Source organism: Pan paniscus, chromosome 19 (assembly GCF_029289425.2).
Source record: "Pan paniscus chromosome 19, NHGRI_mPanPan1-v2.0_pri, whole genome shotgun sequence".
Classification (NCBI taxonomy): domain Eukaryota; kingdom Metazoa; phylum Chordata; class Mammalia; order Primates; family Hominidae; genus Pan; species Pan paniscus.
In genome coordinates, this window is record NC_073268.2 from 78,089,979 (window position 1) to 78,110,655 (window position 20,677).

At 39.3% G+C, this 20,677-nt stretch overlaps 1 protein-coding gene across 3 annotated transcripts in view; it reads right to left on the reverse strand.

Moving 5' to 3' along the window:
• Positions 1-20,677, reverse strand: part of INTS2 (integrator complex subunit 2) — a 58,810-nt gene that overhangs the window by 24,668 nt on the left and 13,465 nt on the right. For all 3 annotated transcript variants that reach the window (XM_008967152.5, XM_034942641.3, XM_034942640.3), the window contains exons 8-14: positions 17,377-17,603; positions 14,421-14,546; positions 7,648-7,719; positions 7,449-7,563; positions 5,294-5,362; positions 3,748-3,882; positions 1,481-1,657 (exon numbers count right to left, since the gene is read on the reverse strand). In XM_008967152.5, the coding sequence (XP_008965400.3) occupies positions 1,481-1,657; positions 3,748-3,882; positions 5,294-5,362; positions 7,449-7,563; positions 7,648-7,719; positions 14,421-14,546; positions 17,377-17,603 (921 nt within the window). The remainder of the gene's footprint in view (positions 1-1,480; positions 1,658-3,747; positions 3,883-5,293; positions 5,363-7,448; positions 7,564-7,647; positions 7,720-14,420; positions 14,547-17,376; positions 17,604-20,677) is intronic.

A 20,677-nucleotide genomic window follows, 5' to 3' on the forward strand; every position in this document is an offset into this window, starting at 1 on the left:
AAAAAAACATGAAATCTGAGATGGCATGAGAGATCAAAGGCAACATGCTTAAGTGGTCTTAAAGATAAGACAAAGAAAAGACTTCAGCTACTACTCAATAGCAAACCCATCAGGCTGCTTCTGAAAGACAGGAGTCCCAAGTATTATATGAAATTACCATGAAAAAAGTAACTCCTAAATAAGACATTGTATACTTAAATATATTTGTGAAAAATGCAACTGTTTTTCCCTTCTAACAAACTGGGGAAAAAATACTTTCATCAAATTTTCCCTGAATGAGCCAGGAGCAGTGGCTCATACCTGTAATCCCAGCACTTTGGGAGGCCGAGGCAGGCAGATCACCTGAGGTCAGGAGTTGGAGACCAGCTGGCCAACATAGTAAAACCCTGTCTCTACTAAAAATATAAAAATTAGCCAGGCGTGGTGGCAGGTGCCTGTAATCCCTGCTACTCGAGAGGCTGAGGCATGAGAATCACTTGAACCCAGGAGGCAGAGTTTGCAGTAAGCTGAGATCGTGTCACTGCACTCCAGTCGGGGCAACAGAGTGAGACTCTGTCTCAAAAAAAAAAAAAAAAAAAAAAAAAAAAAAAAAAAATCCCCCTAAATGAATGTAGGTATATCTTAGATTCCCAGGATGCTAAACAAACCTATGCTGAATATCTTGAAATCCCACACAGTACTTGATCAAATACACAATCTCCAGGGAACCCATTAGACTTTAAAGTGAAACTTAAAAAAAAAAAAATTACTGGCCAGGCGCAGTGGCTCACAGCTGTAATCCCAGCACTTTGGGAGGCCAAGGCAGGAGGATCACTTGAGGTCAGGAGTTCGAGACCAGCCTACTCAGGAGGCTGAAGCAGGAGAATCGCTTGAACCCAGGAAGCGGAGGTTGTAGTGAGCCGAGACTGCCCATTGCACTCCAGCCTGGGTGTCACAGCAAGACTCCAGTCTCAAAAAAAAAAAGGCCAGGCACAGTGACTCACACCTGTAATCCCAGCACTTTGGGAGGCTGAGGCAGGTAGATCACCTGAGGTCAGGAGTTCGAGATCAGCCTGGCCAACATGGTGAAACCCTGTCTCTACTAAAAATACAAAACATTAGCCAGGCGTTGTGGCAGGCACCTGCAATCCTAGCTACTCGAGAGACTGAGGCAGGAGAATCACTTGAACCCGGCAGACAGAGGTTGCAGGGAGGAGGAGGTTGCAGTGAGCCGAGATCGCGCCACTGCACTCCAGCCTGGGCAACAAGAGTGAAACTCCATCTCAAAAAAAAAAAAAAATTCTTACACAAGTGCCTGTTTAGCAAACTACTTGGAACTAATACCATTCTTTTAATTTTTACAGGTGATCTAAGGAAATTTAATCTAATTTTAAATTCAGAACTACCTAGAAGTCCTCTGATAGGAAAATAAAAATACGGGTTAAGTAAGAAGAACTAAAAGAAAAATAAGTTAATAGATACAAAAGAACCACTATTTTACCCCAATGACTCCTTGGAAAATATTGAGTATCTCCTGTTCTGTGACTGGCTGATTTGTGGCTTCTGGATTAGATTTCGACGCAGGAGTAAGTATAGAATTTATGTACACATCAATCAAAGGAAGTAATTGAGGATGAAGTGGAGTAGAGGTTTCACACAGCTGTCTATAAATCCAATCCTAAGAAAGAATGTTATAGACACTGAATTAATTGTGGCAAAAAGAAAAACCAAGCAAAATTATAAAAGTACATACAGTTTTACATGAATTATGAATCAGTAAAACTCACTATTAACTTTTGGCAGTTCCAAATATATTATCTAGTATCATAACTGCCTTTGATTTTAAAATATGAACTACCTTTATATCTGTATCATCTTAGGTGCACCCTCCACTAGAAGCTTGCCTTTCGGTTTAATCTATTCGTTTTTAAGTAGTGGGAAAAACATTTTAAGTCCCTACCATATCTGTATTTAGAGCACCATGTGTGTCGTCATGGGAGAGCTCACATTAGATAGGAATTTGGAGAGAGACAGATAGGTCCTTCACAGCAAACCCTCAGATAGACTAAGAAAATGTCTCTGACAAGCACTTACAGGAGACTATCACTTAACTATCATTGGATGGAGGACATGTAAAATGTTGGGTGTGCATGTGAACTCTTAATTCTTAGCTATTTTACTTGCTAAAAATATAAAGCAGAAGATGCAATCTGGCTGGAAAATAATCTCACTAAATCACAAAAAAACAAGCGACAATTAAAAGTGATATATCATGCATATATTATTCACTGTTCTTTGTAAATATCTGAAAAAGTTTCAGTCTACTTTACCTCCTGGGTCTTAAGACCTTCTCTTTAGAGGGCCTTTTAACTTGTTAGATATAGCCAACTAAGACAAATCAAAACATGTCAAAATTCTAAGTTAGGTGTGAGGTGTCTTTATGACAAATCAACAAATACTAGTCATGGCAACTTCCCCAATTTGTAAAACAAAACCAGGCCCACTGCAGTGGCTCACGCCTGTAATCCCAACACTTCGGGAGGCCAAAGTAGGAGAATTGCTTGAGACCAGGAGTTCAAGACCAGACCAGCCTGGGCAAAATAGCAAGACCCTGTCTCTACAAAAAAACACTTTTTAAAGCCAGGTATGAGGCCAGGCACGGTGGTTCATGCCTGTAATCCCAGCACTTTGGGAGGCCGAGGTGGGTGGATCACGTGAGGTCAGGAGTTTGAGACCAGCCTGGCCAACATGGTGAAACCCTGTCTCTACTAAAAATTAAAAAAAAAAAAAAACAATAGCCAGGCGTGGTGACAGGAGCCTGTAATACCAGCTACTCAGGAGGCGGAAGCAGGGGAATCACTTGAACCCAGGAGGCGCAGGTTGCAGTGAGCTGAGATAGCACCACTGCACTCCAGCTTGGGCAACAGAGTGAGACTCCATCTCAAAAAAAAGAAAAAAAAAAAAAAAGCCAGGAGTGGTGGCTCGCACCTGTAGTTCCAGCTACTTAGGAGGCTGTGGCAGGAGGACTGCTTGAGCCCAGGAGTTTGAGGTTACAGTGAGCTATGACAGCCTGGGTGACAGAGTGAGACCCTGTCTTTAAAATTAAAAAAAAAAAATAGAAAATGGCAGTTTCTAAGTTTTAATGAAATAGCCATGTGCCACTATTGAGAATTTAAATGGAGTATTATGCATTTTGAAAATCTTACATTGTTTTAAAAATCTGAAATTACTGTATAATTATATAATTATAATTACTATCCCTAATTACTATACTTATATAAATGACTAGTAACTTAGCTTAATACCCCACATTTCCTACACAAAACCCACAATAAAGGCCTACAAACTGAAATACAACTGAGGAGAAAGCATTAATTTAGGTTGTTCTTTCAAATATAAATGTAGGCCAGGCACAGTGGCTCACGCCTGTAATCCCAGCACTTTGGGAGGTTGAGACAGGCATATCACTTGAGGTCAGGAGTTCGACACCAGCCAGCCAACACGGTGAAACCCTGTCTCTACTAAAAATACAAAAATTAGCCGGGCGTGGTGGCACACACCTGTAGTCCCAGCTACCTACAGGTTGCTGGCAGGAGGCTGAGGCAGGAGAATCACTTTAACCCAGGAGGCAGAGGTTACAGTGAGCCAAGACTGCACCACTGCACTCCAGCCTGGGTGACTGAGCAAGACTCCATCTCAAAAGAAAAAATATATATATATATAAATGTAGGGCCATGCTTTTATTTTGTTTTATTTGTAGGGGCATACTTTTATTGACACTTTGTGCTTGGTAAAGGAACGGCTCCTGAGAAGCTGGTAAATACAATGAATAGGCAAAAATCCAGTAATGTTGGCACTCAGGTTGCTGGTGACAGGGACCCGAACTGCATGAGCTGTGACAACCTAAAAGGGAAAAATAGCATTCGTAATATAACAGAACTAAATACAAAATTATTTTGAAAGAGAGATTAGTAAGTAGACTGTCAACACCTAATACAAGTGTGGTCCCTAGAAATGAATGATGAAAATAAATTATTACATGTTTTAATTGTCTTTGAATGCTGAGGAAATGTACATTTAGGGATTTATATAATTCCCTAATTTTTTGTTTATAAACATAGATACATACACAGTGGTGTGATAAGGTAAAAAAAAAAATAAAATTTTGAAGCATACAATCTGGGCTCAATGACTTTGAAGAAGTCATTTATCTTCTGAATCTTTTTCACATCTACAAAACAGGACACTGCCATACCTGCCTCAAAGCATTGTTATGGGGGGAAAATATTCTTTTTGGAAAAACATCATATGAACTATAAAGCACCACATAAATATAAACAGAAATATTTATTCTCAGTATGTCATGCATAGGCTCTAATCGTCTTTTAAAGACCCTCTTCAAAGTTGTCTTCCAATTGGTTCAAATTTAAAGACAAAAAATAACTTATGATTCTCCCACATGCTGTGTGACTACTTGTAATTCAGGAGTATATGTGCATATGCGTGTTGAGGGTGGGAGGGATAGTAAAATATAGAAATAAAGATATTAATAGCCACAAAAAAGCAACAACTGGCCGGGTGCAGTGGCTCACGCCTGTAACCCCAGCACTCTGGGAGGCTGAGGTGGGTGGATCACCTGAGGTCAGGAGTTCAAGACCAGCCTGGTCAACATGGTAAAACCCCATCTCTACTAAAAATACAAAAATTAGGCGTGGTGGTGTGCATCTCTAATCCTAGCTACTTGGGAGGCTGAGGCAGGAGAATTGCTCCAACCCAGGAGGCAGAGTTTGCAGTAAGCTATGATCATACCACTGTATACTAGCCTGGGTGACAGAGTGAGATAAAAAAAAAAAGAAATGAAAAAAATCTTTACGCTTATCCATGGACAAAAGTGCTAAGGCTAAAGAAGAACATGTTAAGTATAAGAAATTTAGACTCTAGCCTGTAAACTAGTTAGAAATGAATTTTACAGCCTAAAGGTTTAAGTAGGTCTTCATTTTATCTTTCTCCAGACACTAAAACAATTACCCCTTGAGATGCCCTACCAGCAACATCTAAGAGTATTCTCCTAAGCATCTACTCAAAGTCTCCAAAAATACATAAATTCAAAAGATGCTTTGGTATGTTATGACTAGTTTTAAAAGTGTATTTTAAATGGATTATTCTTTAAGAAAGTTTCAAAGATGAAATAAATCATCATGAGTTTAAAAAGAAAAAAGACCATATTATTTTCTTAAGGTAAGACACATAAGTTTTCTCCCAAAGAATATTGTAAAAGAAAGTTAAATAAATACCTAAGAATAAAAAGAAATACCTGCTCAGTAAAAATTTCCTGTGTGAAGATTGTCTTCATCCTGCTCAAGGAGCTTGGCTTAATTACAATCTAAAATTACCAAAAGAATTCCAACAGCATGTAAAAAGATATGAAACACAATTTATTCTAGGGAACTTATCTAAAATGGCTGTGATACACGTAAATGTTCAAATGTTCAAGTACTCTACTCTGTTTTAGAAGTGCTTTCCCAAACCCAACATTAAAGTGTTAATACTCAAAAACAGAACCAATATAAAAAGCACTTAATAAATACTATTATTGGCATTTTCAGTCGGTTGGGGGAAACAGATTATTTACTACATGGAGCTAGGATAGCTGCCCCTCTGTGAGGCCAAGAGAAATATGTGTGTGTGTGTATGTGTGTGTCTGTGTCTGTATATACACACATATACACACACAAATATATGTATATATGTATATATACAGATAGACACACATACACTTTTTGCACATATCACACCATACACCAAAAGAAACTCCAAGTAGATTAAAATGTTCAAATGTAAAACATGAAACCACCAAAAAAAACTAGAAGAAAATATAAGTGACCACTTATATAAACCCAAGAAAGGAAAACATTTCTAAGCATAAGAGCAAAATAGAAAACACAAAAAGAACATTTACAGCCAGGTGCGGTGGTTCACGCCTGTAATCCCAGCACTTTGGGAGGCCGAGGCGGGCAGATCACAAGGTCAGGAGATCGAGACCATCCTGGCTAACACAGTGAAACCCCGTCTCTACTAAAAATACAAAAATTAGCCGGGTGTGGCGGCATGTGCCTGTAGTCCCAGCTGCTGGGGAGGCTGAGGCAGGAGAATGGCATGAACCTGGGAGACGGAGCTTGCAGTGAGCCGAGATCGCACCACTGCACTCTAGCCTGGGCGACAGAGCAAGATTCCGTATCAAAAAAAAAAAAAAAAAAAAAAAAACCATTTAATATACTACATAAAAATAATGATAATAATTTCCACATGGCAAAGTTAAATGGCAAAAAATACTGGAAAAAGTCAATTATAACATATTGAACTCTCCACTTTTAAAGATACTATAAGATATGTCACTGATTTAATATTACAGTAGCTTTTCAAGAAAAAAGTAGGAGTTGGAACACTACCACTTTCATATTACATGTCAACTGTAAAATGAATCCCAATTTCAATATTGGGTAAAATATACGTCTTGAAATATATGAAGTAGGATGTATAAGGCATAATGACATATCTTTCCTTTTGAATCAGTGAAAGAAAAAAATAAATCAAAGTCCCTACAGGAAAATTAGGATACTGATAAGCTTTTCACAAAAGAAATAAACAAGCCAAAACACATAAATTTTAAATACTAAGTTTCACTAGTAATCAAAGAAATTCAAATTAAGTGATACCACTGTTCATCAACCAAATTTGCAAAGATTAAAAAAAAATAGTAATGCTCAGTCATGTTGAAAGTTTAGAAAAACAGTAGTTCTTACTAATGATAAGAGTTAAACTGATACAATCTTTCGAAAAGATAATCTGACAGTACTCATGAAACACCTTAACACAGTCATACACTTTTCCTTAGCAATTACCTTCTAGAAATTTATCCTAAGAAAATAATCCAACAGGTGTATGAAGAGATACATGTGGGTGCCTATGTGTGTATTTACATAAACAAGGATATTCCTCTAAGCATTATACAGAAACTAGAAAACCTACATGGGAAATAATAAGGGACCTATTAAGAAGATCAAACAATGGACTAGAAGACAATGCAGTCATCAAAAATTATACTGTATTATAATATTTATTGATATGAGTAAATGCTCATCATATATTAATTTTTTTAAATCACCAAATATGTACGTCACTTTAAAGAAAGAACAGACATCAGAATATTAATAGTAGTATACTAGGTATCTCTGAATCATGGAATTATAAGATATCTTTCCCTTTTCTGTGCTTTCCAAGGTTTTTGCATGAGTATCTATTATTTTAGTAAATACAGGTTTCAAAATGCATTTTTCTAAGCGCTCTTGATAAAACTTCTATTAAACAATTAAAATTACTTAAATGAAAACAATCTATTTACACTACAACAAAATGTCCAGCTTAGAAACACCTTTTTTTTTTTTAGAAAGAAGTTAAAAGAAAATTACCTTCATCCCCAAAGTGGAACAGACCAAGTCAATGATAGCACTAAGCTGGTTGCTGTGAAAGTACATAGCCACCAATAATAACATCTCCCCAAAAGAAGCAGAGACGCCTGAAGTACTGTCAAAACAAAATAGGAAATATGAATTTTCCAAAGAGAGAAGAAGAAAAGCTTTCTCAACTAACTAAATCAAATTATCTTACCTCTCAAAATACGCTTCTTCTTTTATCATCCAACTTAGCCACACCACCATCAGCTGCTCCTGTTCAGGTGTACTATATAAAATATACCAGAATGTCACTGGTTTAAATTAGATATACTAGCATATGAATAAAAAGCATTCTGAAGTTATTTTTGGTAGAAATTATTTTTCCTGCCCTATTTTCAAGTATCAAGTCAAATTAAAGGCTTGCTGAATTGGGCCATGAATTGTCACTGACGTATGAAGTAATTCTAGAGCTCAAGAATGAGGACCTTTGCTTTTTTTCATGGATCCCCTCTCAAAGTCTTAGTTACTGCCTTCACAGGTTGGAAAGAGTAAAATTCCTCACATTCCTTAGAAAACAAAGGCCCCTTGGGATTAACCTGTTAAAACAACTACACAACAGCTGATATTTATTTCATATAGAAAAAAATCTAGTGTTAACACTTAAGCATCAAAATATCACAAACTGAGCGCCAAACAGTAATGAGCAGTCCATCTTCTGGAAAAATGAAATTTAATTTATAGAAACCTTATGAGTAGATCTCAAAGTTACAGAGAAATAAATGATCACTAATCATGGGAAAAAAGGCAGTCACAGGCTTACCAGATATGAAAAATGGCTATAAAAATACGACTTTTCTTTGAGACAATGTCTTGCTCTGTCACCCAGGCTGGAGTGCAGTGGCGCAATCATAGCTCACTATAGCCTCGACCACCCAAGCTCAAGTGATCCTCCCACCTCAGCCTCCCAAGTAGTTGGGACTACAGGCATGCGCTACTGCATCCAGCTAATATTTTTTTATTTTTAGTAGAGGGGAGGTCTCACTATGTTGCCCAGTCTGGTCTTGAACTCTCGAGCTCAAGTGATACGCCTGCCTAAGCCTCCCAAAGTGCTGGAATTACAGAGGTGAGCCACCATGCCTAGCCTAACAATGACTTTTTAAAGGGAATTCCTAAATTCTGAGATGGAGTTTCACTCTCGTTGCTCAGGCTGGAGTGTAGCAGCACAATCTCAGCTCACTGCAACCTCCGCCTCCCGGGTTCAAGCGATTCTCCTACCTCAGCCTCCCGAATAGCTGGGATTACAGGTGTCTGCCACCACACCTGGCTAATTTTTCTATTTTTAGTAGAGATGGGGTTTCACCCTGTTGGCCAGGTTGGTCTCGAACTCCTGATTTCAGGTGATTGACCCGCCTCAGCCTCCCAAAGTGCTGGGAATACAGGCCTGAGCCACCACACCCGGTCTAAATTTTAATTGAAAAGTACAAGCTGACGTTGACTTGTGAAAATTTTTTCACCAATCTCTTTCCACTTCAGTGCAGTAAAAATAGATGCAACAAAAAGCAAATGAAAAGTATACTTCTTCTATTACCAAAAGCTAAGAAAATAAAAAAGGTCATTCTCAACTATACCTAAACCATATAACAAATAATAAAGTGTTATGTAGTAGAAAGATTACAGCCTTTACAGCCTACCACATCTGAGTGAGAATCCCATGTCTGCTAATTACTGGTAGTGTGATCTTGAAGAAGAAACACAAATAATCTTTCTTTTTCTTTTTCACTGTAGCTCTCAAATGTTAAGAACTTTTTTTTTGTTTTTGAGAAGAAGTTTCGCTCTTGTTGCCCAGGTTGGAGTGCAATGACACAATCTTGGCTCACTGCAACCTCCGCCTCCCGGATTCAAGAGATTCTCCTGCCTCAGCCTCCAGAGCAGCTGGGATTACAGGTGCCCACCACCACACCCAGCTAATTTTTTATATTTTTAGTAGAGACGGGGTTTCACCATGTTGGCCAGGCTGGTCTCGAACTCCTGACCTTTAGGTGATCCACCCACCTTGGCCTCCCAAAGTGCTGGGATTACAGGTGTGATCCACTGTGCCTGGCCTATCTTAAGGACTTTTAAGTATCTTTCTAAACATTAGTTTTTCTATCTATAAGATATAGACAAAAATACTTTATAAGGCTGGGCACAGTGGCTCTTGCCTGTAATCCCAGCAATTTGGGAGGACAAGACAGGAGGATAGCTTGAGCCCAGCAGTTCAAGACCAGCCTGAGCAACAAAGTGAGATCCCATCTCTACAAAAAAATTTAAAAATTAGACAGGCATGGTGGCACATGTTTGTAGTCCCAGCTACACGGGAGGCTAAGATGGGAGGATCTCTTGAGCCCAAGAGGCCAAGGCTGCAGCGAGCCCTGATCGCGCCACTGGACTCCAGCCTGCAAAACAAAGCAAGATCCTATCTAAAAAAAAAAAAAAAATACCTTATAAGAGTAATGAGGATTTGAGATAATGTTTAGAAAGTACTTCAAGTAAAAAGAAAAGAAAGAATTCATGTACCTAATTTTATACCATCCTGAAACTCCATTAAAGCTACATTAAAGGGATTTTCTTAAAAGGCATAAACGCATAAGATATTGAGGAGGGACAACACCACAAAATACTGGAAGCTAGAGAATATATAGATAAATGGAAATGGACTTAGCAGACCTGAGGAAGAAAAATGCTAAACTGGTAGAAGAGAAAACCCATCCATTTTATACCACGGAATTCCCAAAGGGCTCAGGCTACTCCAGGCAGTTCCAGGACTGAGAGTGAAGACAGACTAAAATTAAGAGGTTGACATTCTATATAAGTAGTAGACCTCCAAATCACCTCCCGCACTCTGCACAACTAGAAGAATACCCTTCCCTCAGCAGAGAGAAGACTGGAGATTTATTGTCTGGAGGTGGTAAAATCATGCGTCTGAATTAAGGGACAACCAGGTATATCTGGAGCACCATTCTGAAAGTAGGAGAATTAAGTAAATGATTATACTGCAGGCTGATATCTACCAGCCCTTAACCCTCACTCTTTAACTTTGTTTATGGGTTTCTGTATAGGTCTTCCCTCTCCAGGCCAGACAATAATCTTTAGAACTCTGATCAGCCCAAGAGTTTCCCAAAGACCCACTTATGCATTAGAGGTTCTAATATGCTTTTTCATTTCCTAGTCTTAAATATGAACAATCGGCCAGACGTGGTGGCTCACACCTGTAATCCCAGCACTTTGGGAGGCCAAGGCAGGCAGATCACCTGAGGTCAGGAGTTCGAGACCAGCCTGACCAACATGGAGAAACCCCATCTCCACTAAAAATACAAAACTTAGCTGGGGGTGGTGGCACATGCCTATAATCCCAGCTACTCGGGAGGCTAACACAGGACAATCACTTGAACCCGGGAGGCAGAGGTTGCGGTGAGCCAAGATCACACCATTGCACCATGGGCAACAAGAGCAAAACTCTGTCTCAAAAATTATATTTATATATGTATATGAACAATAAATATTGGCTGGGTGTGGTGGCTCACACCTGTAGTTACAGCACTCTGGGAGGCAAAGGCAGGAGGATCACCTTAGGCCAGAAGTTCAAAATCAGCCTGGGCAACAAAAGTGAGACCCCATCCCTACAAAAAACTTTTAAAAATAAGCCAGGTGTGGTGGCCCACACTGGCCACTTGGGAGGCTGAGGTGGAAGGATCTGTTGACCCCAGAAGTTCAAAGCTGCAATGAGTTATGACTGTACCACTGTGTTTGCCCTGAGCAACAGAGAGAGCCCCCATCTCTAAATAAATAAATAAATAGAAATTTAAAAATAATAATAAATATTAAGTATCTGAGAAAAGCTTCTAACTTTAAAAATAGAGACCCAAAAAAGGCAGGGAAAAAAAGCAGCTTAGAGAAAAGAAGCAATACAAATAATAAAATCTCTTCAAAATCAGTATGACTAATATCAAAGAAATTATGCTATAATGAACCAATAGACACTACAAAGAAGAAACATTCAGAGAGCCAAAAAAGCGCTCTTAGAAATTAAAGACTGAATAGGAATTGAAGATAAAGTTAAAGACAAATCCTAAAAGGCAGAATGATTTCTTTTCTTTTTTTTTTTTTTTTGAGATGCAGTCCCGCTCTGTAGCCCAGGCTGGAGTGCAGTGGCGCAATCTCGGCTCACTGCAAGCTCTGCCTCCCAGGTTCACGCCATTCTCCTGCCTCAGCCTACAGGACTACAGGCGCCCGCCACCATGACCGGCTAATTTTTTTTGTATTTTTTTTAGTAGAGACGGGGTTTCACCATGTTAGCCAGGATGGTCTCGATCTCCTGACCTCAGGTGATCCGCCTGCCTCAGCCTCCCAAAGTGCTGGGATTACAGGCGTGAGCCAGTGTGCCTGGCCATTTTGCTTCTTCAGAATGGGTATGTGTGAAGTAAATTCTTTTTGAGACTGGGTATTTCTGAAAATATCTTTGTCCTACTTTGACATCTGATTGATAGTTTGATGGGGTATGGAATTCTAAGTTGGAAATAATTTCCTTTCAGGACTTTGAAGGTGTTGCTTCATTGTCTTCTAACTTCCAGTGTTGTCAGGAAGTCTGACATTCTGATTCCTGGTCCTTTGTGTGGCCTATTTGTTTTTAATATGGAAACTCGTAGGATTAGTTTTTTATCCCTAGGGTTTTGAAATTTCTGGATGATATGCCTTAGCCTGAGTCTCTTTTTGACTATTGTCCTAGGCATTCAGTAAGCCCTTTGAACCTGGAAACTCATGTCTCAGTTCTAGGAAATTTTCCTGAATAAATTTGTTGGTAATGTTTTCTTCTTGGGTGTTCTCTGTCTAAAACCTCCTTTTATTTGGAATTGGACTTTTTGAAATGATTGTCATATTTTCTTATCCTTTCCTCTTTTCCTTCCCCTCATCTTGTTCTACTTTTTAGAAAACAGCTTTATTGAGATGTAATATACATACCATAAGATTTACCCAAAGTGTACAATTAAGTGGTTTTTAGTGTATATACAGAGTTATGCAACCACCAACACAACAGAATTTTAGAACCTGTTCAGCACTCTAAAAATAACTTGCTCATTCTAAGACCAGGTACAGTGGCTCACCCCTGTAAACCCAGTGGTTTGAGAGGCTGAGGTGGGAGGACTGTTTCAGGCCATGAGTTTCAGACTAGCCTGGGCAACACAGCAAAACACTGTCTCTTAAAAAAAAAAAAAAATTCTCCAGGGGTAGTGGAACGTGCCTTAGTCCCAGCTATTTGGGAGGTTCAAGCAGAAGGATCACTTCAACCCAGGAGTTCAAGATTACAGTGAGCTATGATTGTGCCATAGCACTACAGCCTGGGTGAAAGAGCTTAAAAAAAAAAAAAAAAAAAAACAGAGGCTGGGCACGGTGGCTCACGCCTGTAATCCCAGCACTTTGGGAGGCCGAGGCGGGTGGATCACGAGGTCAGGAGATCGAGACCAATGTGGCTAACATGATGAAACCCTGTCTCTACTAAAAATACAAAAATTAGCCGGGTGTGGTGGCAGGCTCCTGTAGTCCCAGCCTCAGGAGGCTGAGGCAGGAGAATGGCGTGAACCTGGGAGGTGGAGCTTGCAGTGAGCCAAGATATCGCACCACTGCACTCCAGACTGGGCGACAGAGCCAGACTCCGTCTCAAAAAAGGAAAAAAAAAAAAAAAAAGAAAGAAAGGATAGGTTTTCTTTTTAATTTTTTTTTTTTTTAAACAAAGACAGAAGTCGCACTATGTTGCCCCGGATGGCCTCAAACTCATAGCCTCAAGCAACCCTCCCGCCTCAGCCTCCTGAGTAGCTGGGACTACAGGTGTGAGCCACCACGCCTGGGTAATATGATGATATGAGATACAAGAAAGAGAAGATCCAACAAAGGAGAGATGAAGCAAGTCTCCAAAATGATGGTGAAGGTCAATCCCAGGATGAGAGCTTTATACTACCAGGTATAGCTGGTAACCATTCCAGACCAAAATGCTCCTGAAGAAATCTCCTCAAGAAGATGAAACTCACAGACTGTCTAATGAGTCAAAACATCTGGAGAGAAGATTTAGGCTGGCAGAGAGTTTGAGGTTACATGAATAGTACATATAACACCAAGAAAGTTAAAAGCAAAAAACAAAAACACAGGATAAATATTAATCCAAAAAAAAAAAACAAGTTTTACAAGGAAGTAAAAAATAATCATATACTGCATGGTTGAGTTCTCAGTAGTGCTTACATAATCATAACAACTATATATTGATCTAATCTAAATTATAACCATACTAGGAGAATGAGAGGATAGGAAGGACATGTATGGATGTGTTTAGGACAGGGAGAAAAAAGACAGAGAACTAATTTCTCATCTTTCATACTGGGAACTCAATAAAAAATACCTAAAAGCAAAAATCAAGAGGTATCGAATACAAACATATTATTACAGATGTAGCAGTAAAACACAAAATAAACAGCTAAAAGAATTGAAAGACACTGCCTCTAAGAAAGATGAAATAGGAAGGAGAGAAGGAACGACTGCTATTTGCCTTAACAAATCCTGAAGAACTATTTTGACTTATTTAAACAATGTACATATATAAGATAACTAAAATGAATCAGATGCTACCGATATCCTTATTTTAAAAAAATACAAATAAACTGGGCCAGTGGCATACACCTGTAGTCCCAGCTACTTGGGAGGCTGAGTCAGGAGGATTATTTGAGGCCAGGAGTTCAAGGCTGCACTGTGCTATGATCATACCCATGAACAGCCACTGTACTCCAGCCTGGGCAACAAAGCTAGACCCCTTCTCTTAAAAATTGGAAAAAACAAAACAAAACTACGACTGTCCATACCTAGACCAGCTTTTGTAGAAAACTCTTATCTAATGCTATACAATTTTATTGAGTAAATAAAAGTAAACCTTGAGAAAATGGAGCAACTTATATAGTTAGGTACCTGACAAGTGTAGAAAAGGCCAGTAGCATACAAAAGGAAAGTGAAACAAAGCGAACCCCAGCTGGCGTAGCAGGAGGACGGCTCGTCATCAACTGCAGTAATTGCTCAGCTTCTTCTTCAGTTGGTCTAAAAAGGAATACATCATTAGGCTTTACATTTTTAGTTGGGATGAAGAAGAAAAAGTGAATTTTTAACCTTTTAGTTACAAATTTTAAACTTTATAATGATATCTTGCTATTTATAAAATCTTTAACATCTCAAGTTGCCAAATGTAAAACTGTTGAGAAATTACAACTACAGTGTTTTACTGTGGACACAAATACAGGCAGGTCCTCCCTTTGCCCTGTAGTGTGAGACCATAAAAATGACCATGCAAGCTGAAATCATGCAACACAATCTTAATAATCAATGGTGAAAAGTATGGTTGTACTGTAACCTTTAAAATTTTTGTCAAAACATTAAAAACTCTGTTGATTATAATGCATAATTTTTTTTTTTTTTTTTTTTGAGACAAGGTCTTGCTCCATCGCCCAGGCTGGAGTGTAGGGGCAGGATCAGAGCTCACTTCAGCTTTGACCTTCCAGGCTCAGGTAATCCTCCCACGTCAGTCCTCATGTAGCTAGGACCACAGGTATGCGCCACCGTGCCCAGCTTATTTTTTTTAGTAGAGACAGGGTTTTGCCATGTTCCCCAGGCTGGTCTCAGACTCCTGGGCTCAAAAAATCCACCTCCCTTGGTCTCCTAAAATGCTGGGATTACAGGTGTAAGTCACTGTACCCAGCCAGGAATTTTTTTTTTTAATGGTAAAACTAATATTTTTATAGTACTCTAATTGAAAATATTAGAAACATTGGGAATTAAACTGTTTTCTTTCTTTCTTTTTTTTGAGACAGAGTCTCACCCTGTCACCCAGGCGGGAGTGCAGTGGCACAATCTCGGCTCACTGCAAACTCTACCTCCTGAGTTCAAGCAATTCTCCTGCCTCAGACTCCTGAGTAGCTGGGACTACAGGCACACGCCATCATTCCCAGCTAATTTTTGTATTTTTAGTAGAGAGAGGGTTTCACCATCTTGAATAGGTTGTCCTCGAACTCCTGACCTCACTGATCCGCAAGCCTTGGCCTCCCAGAGTGCTCGGATTATGGGCGTGAGCCACTGTGCCCGGCCTTAAAGTTTTTTTATTTCTTCGTAAAGACTTTATCAAGAGTAGTTTAAACAGCCTTTGCCTCCTTCTTTTTTTTATGTTTTTTGTTTTTGTAGAGATGGAGTTTCACTCTTATTGCACAGGCCGGACTGCAATGGTGCAATCTTAGCTCACCGCAACCTCCACCTCCTGGGTTCAAGTGATTCTCCTGCCTCAGCCTCCCAAGTAGCTGGGATTACAGGCATGTGCCACCACACCCAGCTAATTTTGTACTTTTAGTAGAGACAGGGTTTCTCCATGTTGGTCAGGCTGGTCTCGAACTCCCAACCTCAGGTGATCTGTCCGCCTTGGCCCCCCAAAGTGCTGGGATTACAGGCGTGAGCCACCGCGCCTGGCCTATGCTTTCATCTTTATTGGCCAACTGTCTCTTCCAATTATCTGTTTTTGGAATATAATGTTCCAAAAATTGTTTCCATGTTTTGGAACATGAGTTTATTATGGAGAGAAAGGAAGCAATACAGGTTGAGTAACCCCAATCCAAAAAACCTAAAATCTGAAATGCCCCCAAACTCCAAAACATTCTGAGTGCCAATATGAAGTAATGAGCTCAAAGGAAATGCTCACTGGAGCATTAAGGATTTTGAATTTCTGTTAGGGATGCTAAATTGGTAAATATAAACATTCCAAAATCCAAAAAGTTCTAAAATCCCAAACACTTCTGGTCTCAAGCATTTCAGATAAGGGATATTCAACCTTTACAACTACCTCCTCTGCTATATGTACATGAATCAAATAACAGGTGTGCAGTAACCAGCCACCGACAGACTTTGAAAGAAGTGAGGCCATTGGTCACTAATCATGATGTACATCTGTTATTTACTTAGTGATATGTGGCCTGAGGAGCTCGCAAACTCTATACAATTATCTGGTTAATGTATCATGGCAACTGAAATGGCAACTGTGTTGAGAGACGAGCATTATTTAAATAAACTGGCATAACTGAAACTCATGCATATTGGAGACATGCAAATGAGGACTGTATGTACAATTATTAAGAACACTATTCAAAAGGATTTTGTATGGTGACTAAGAAACATTGTACTGGCCAGGCACAGTGGCTCATGCCTGTAATCCCAGCACTTTGGGAGGCTGAGGCAGGTGGAACACCTGAGGTAAGGAGTTCAAGACAAGCCTGGCCAACATGGTGAAACCCCGTCTCTACTAAAAATACAAAAAAAAAAAAAAAAAAATTAGCCGGGTGTGGTGAGGCAGGAGAATCGCTTGAATCCGGGAGGCAGAGGTTACAGTGAGCTGAGATCACACCACTGCACTCCAGCCTGGGCGACAGACGGAGATTCCATCTCAAAAAAAAAAAAAAAAGAAAACATTGTACTTATTAATCACATCATATTAATTTTAAACAATTATTTATGATATCAGCTGTAAAAGGAAACAAAGGAGAGATTTACTTCAACTAGTCAATGGTAAAAGATCACTCACAGATCATTCACTATAGTTTTGTCAAGCTGTGTTGAAATCACAGGTTTCTTTAAACTGTGATTGGAAATTGATAAACTGCTCTGGCTCCTCCCATATTTATATAGTTCTGTTTACAATCAGAACAAAATAGATGAATACATCTCTGCTAGGAATTCTTGGCCTTAGGATTTCATTCTTCTTACAGGCCAGCCCACTACCTGAGTCCAACAGAAAACTTTAATCCTCTGAATAAAAGGCCTTTGGCTCACTTTCTTGAGAATAGAAACAAGAAGGTAAAATGACAAAAAGGTAAAATATCAAACTATTGAATACTTGAGTCCAGCGATCCCCATCAAAGCACAGTACAGACGTAAGAGTGCACTGGCTTTCACAACATGCTCTTCTTTCAGCCCCGAATACACAGACACATTGGGCTCCATATCCACATCAGCTTCTTCCACAATTCGGGTGCTTCTTACTGTGGGAAGAATGCCCATCAACTCCAGAAGAAGCTGCCTTCTCATCTGCCAAAGGACAGAACTGCTGGTCTCTCTTTTTCTCTGAAAGAAATATGGATCACAAAAGGAAGAAAGCATGAAGCATTTACTAAACTAAAAGGGAGCTAAAACATAGCTCCCCACTTAAACACTTTCAAATTGGCCTATTTGAAGAGATTGTCGTGACTACAGAATCTCATTTTAACCAATCAAGCAAACTCAAAATCCACTAGTTTGTCTGAAGAATGAATATTCACCATAATTTGGATTGGTTGCAGAGGAAAGACTAAATTAGTGACAATTTGAATTGTGGAATATTATTTAAATGGTACTTTCAAATACATAAAGACTAACAAAGTGATATGTGGTATAGGAGAAAATGCTCAGATTTTGAAGACGTAAGTTCTTGGGGTTTAAATGCCAGCTCTACTATTAGACGATTATATACCTTTAGGCACATTGGTTAGCCTCTCTGAACCCCAATTTCCTTAATGACAAGGAAATATTTTATCAACAATATTTACCTTATAGAACTCCTATAATTAAGAGTTTACAATTCTTGGCCTGATGCAGTGGTTCACACCTGTAATCCCAGCACTTTGGGAGGCCAAGGCGGACAGATCACTTGAGGTCAGGAGTTCGAGACCAGCCTGGCCAACATAGGGAAACCCCATCTCTACTAAAAATATAAAAATTAGCTGGGTGTGGTGGTGCATGCCTGTAATCCCAGCTACTTGGGAGGCTGAAGCACAAGAATCGCTTGAACCCAGGAGGCGGAGGTTACAATGAGTCAAGATGGCGCCACTGCACTCCAGCCTGGGCAACAGAGTGATACTCTCGTCTCAAAAAAAAAAAAAGAGTTTACAATTCTATAACCACTACAGTTCTTCAGGCAAGGACAATGTCTTAGTCATCTCTCACTCTGCACAGTCGAACATTGTGCCTAACATACAGCAAGCACTCAAAGTCTGTTAAGTAGATGAATGAACAAAGATAATACATGTATGAAAGCAGTTCTAAACTATACAGGGCTAGACAAATGTTAATTATTATCTTTTGAGTGTCTCTAAGTAAAATATGATAGACCTGCTTTAATAATAACAGTAAGTTCAAAGAATAAAGTTTTATTGAATACAAAGGACAACTACAAACAAGATGAGCATGCCAAGTGCTTAAGGCAGTACCTGACATATATGAAGCATCCAATAAATAAATGTTAACTTTGTTTTAAAAAGCAGAGCTTAAAATCAGTTTTCAAATGGGCTATAAAATAGAACTTGAATATTTTAAAAAACTATGATTCAGTAGCTTAAAAAATAGACTACAGGATCTAAGCAGTATACATGTTGTCTAGCTAAGTGACCTCAACGAGTTAAATCGCAATCTGCATTAGCTCCTTCATAGGAACTCTATTCACATAGTTAATATAAATTAGTTTTTGAAAAATTAAAATATTTTGCAAGTTAAAAACTGCTGCAAAATACATATGCATAAGCAGGTGAATGTATAAAATAAAATGTGGTATATACATACAATGGAATATTATTTTTCTTTTTTTTTGAGACCGAGTCGTGCTCTGTCACCAGGCTGGAGTGCAGTGGCGTGATCTCGGCTCACTGCAACCTCTGCCTCCCATGTTCAAGCGATTCTCCTGCCTCAGCCTCCCGAGTAGCTGGGACTACAGGCACGCACATCACGCTCAGCTAATTTTTGTATTTTTAGTAGAGACAGGGTTTCACCATGTTGGCCAGGATGGTCTCCCTCTCTTGACCTTGTGATCCGCTCGCCTCAGCCTCCCAAAGTGCTGGGATTACAGGCGTAAGCCACCCCACCCAGCCCTTACTTCTTATTTTTATAGATTTAGGGGGTACAAGTGCAGTTTTGTTACATGAATCTATTGCATAGAAGTCTGGGCTGTTGGTGTAGCCATCACCCTGATAGTATACCCTGTACCCAATATAGGTAACTTCTCAACCCTCACACCCTTCCCACCCTCCCAACATTTGGAGTCTATGATGTGTATTATCCCACTCGCTTATGTCCATGTGTACACATGATTAGCACCCACTCATAAGTGAGAATATGCAATATTTGACTTTGTTTCTCCGTTATTTCACTTAATATAATGGCCTCCAGTTCCATCCATGTTACTGTCAGACATGATTTTATTCTTTTTTATGGTTGAGTTGTATTCCATGGTGTGTGTGTGTATACATATATACGTGTGTGTGTATATGTGTGTGTGTGTGTTTGTGTATATATATCACATTTTCTTTAAGCAACCATCCGTTGATAGATGCTTAGGTTGATTCCATAACATTGCTACTGTGAATAGTGCTGAAATAAACATACAAGTGTAGGTACATTTTTTATATAATGATTTCTCTACCCAGCAGTAGGATTGCTGGACAGAATGGTAGTTCTACTCTAAGTTCACAATGGAATATTACTCAGCCTTTAAAAAGGAAATCCTGACACGTTACAACATAGATGAACCTTGAAAACATTATGCTAAGTGAAATAAGCAACATACAAAAGGAGAAATATTGTGTAATTCCATTTACTTCAGGTAGCCAGAAAGGGTAAATTCATACAGACAGAAAGTTGAATAGAGGTTACCAGAGGATGGGATGATAGGGGGAATGGGGAGTTATTTAATGGATATAGAGTTTCTGTTTGGGATGATGAAAAAGTTCTGGAAATGGGCCAGGCCCAGTGGTGGCTCATGCCTGTAATCCCAGTACTCTGGGAGGCCCAGGTGGGTGGATCACCTGATGTCAGGAGTTCTAGACCAGCCTGACCAACATGGCGAAACCCAGTCTCTACTCAAAATAAAAGTAGCCAAGTGTGGTGGTGGGCGCCTGTAATCCCAACTACTCAGGAGGCTGAGGCAGGAGAATCCTCGAACCCAGGAGGTAGAGCTTGCAGTGAGCCGAGATTGCGCCATTGTACTCCAGCCTGGGTGACAGAGTGAGACTCCGTCTCAAAAAAAAAAAAAAAAAAAAAGTTCTGGAAACGAAGAATGATAATGGTTGCACACTGTAAATATACTTAATGCCACTGAATTATATACTTAAAAATGATTAAATGGCAAAATTTTATGTTATGTATATTTTACCATAATAAAAACATATATA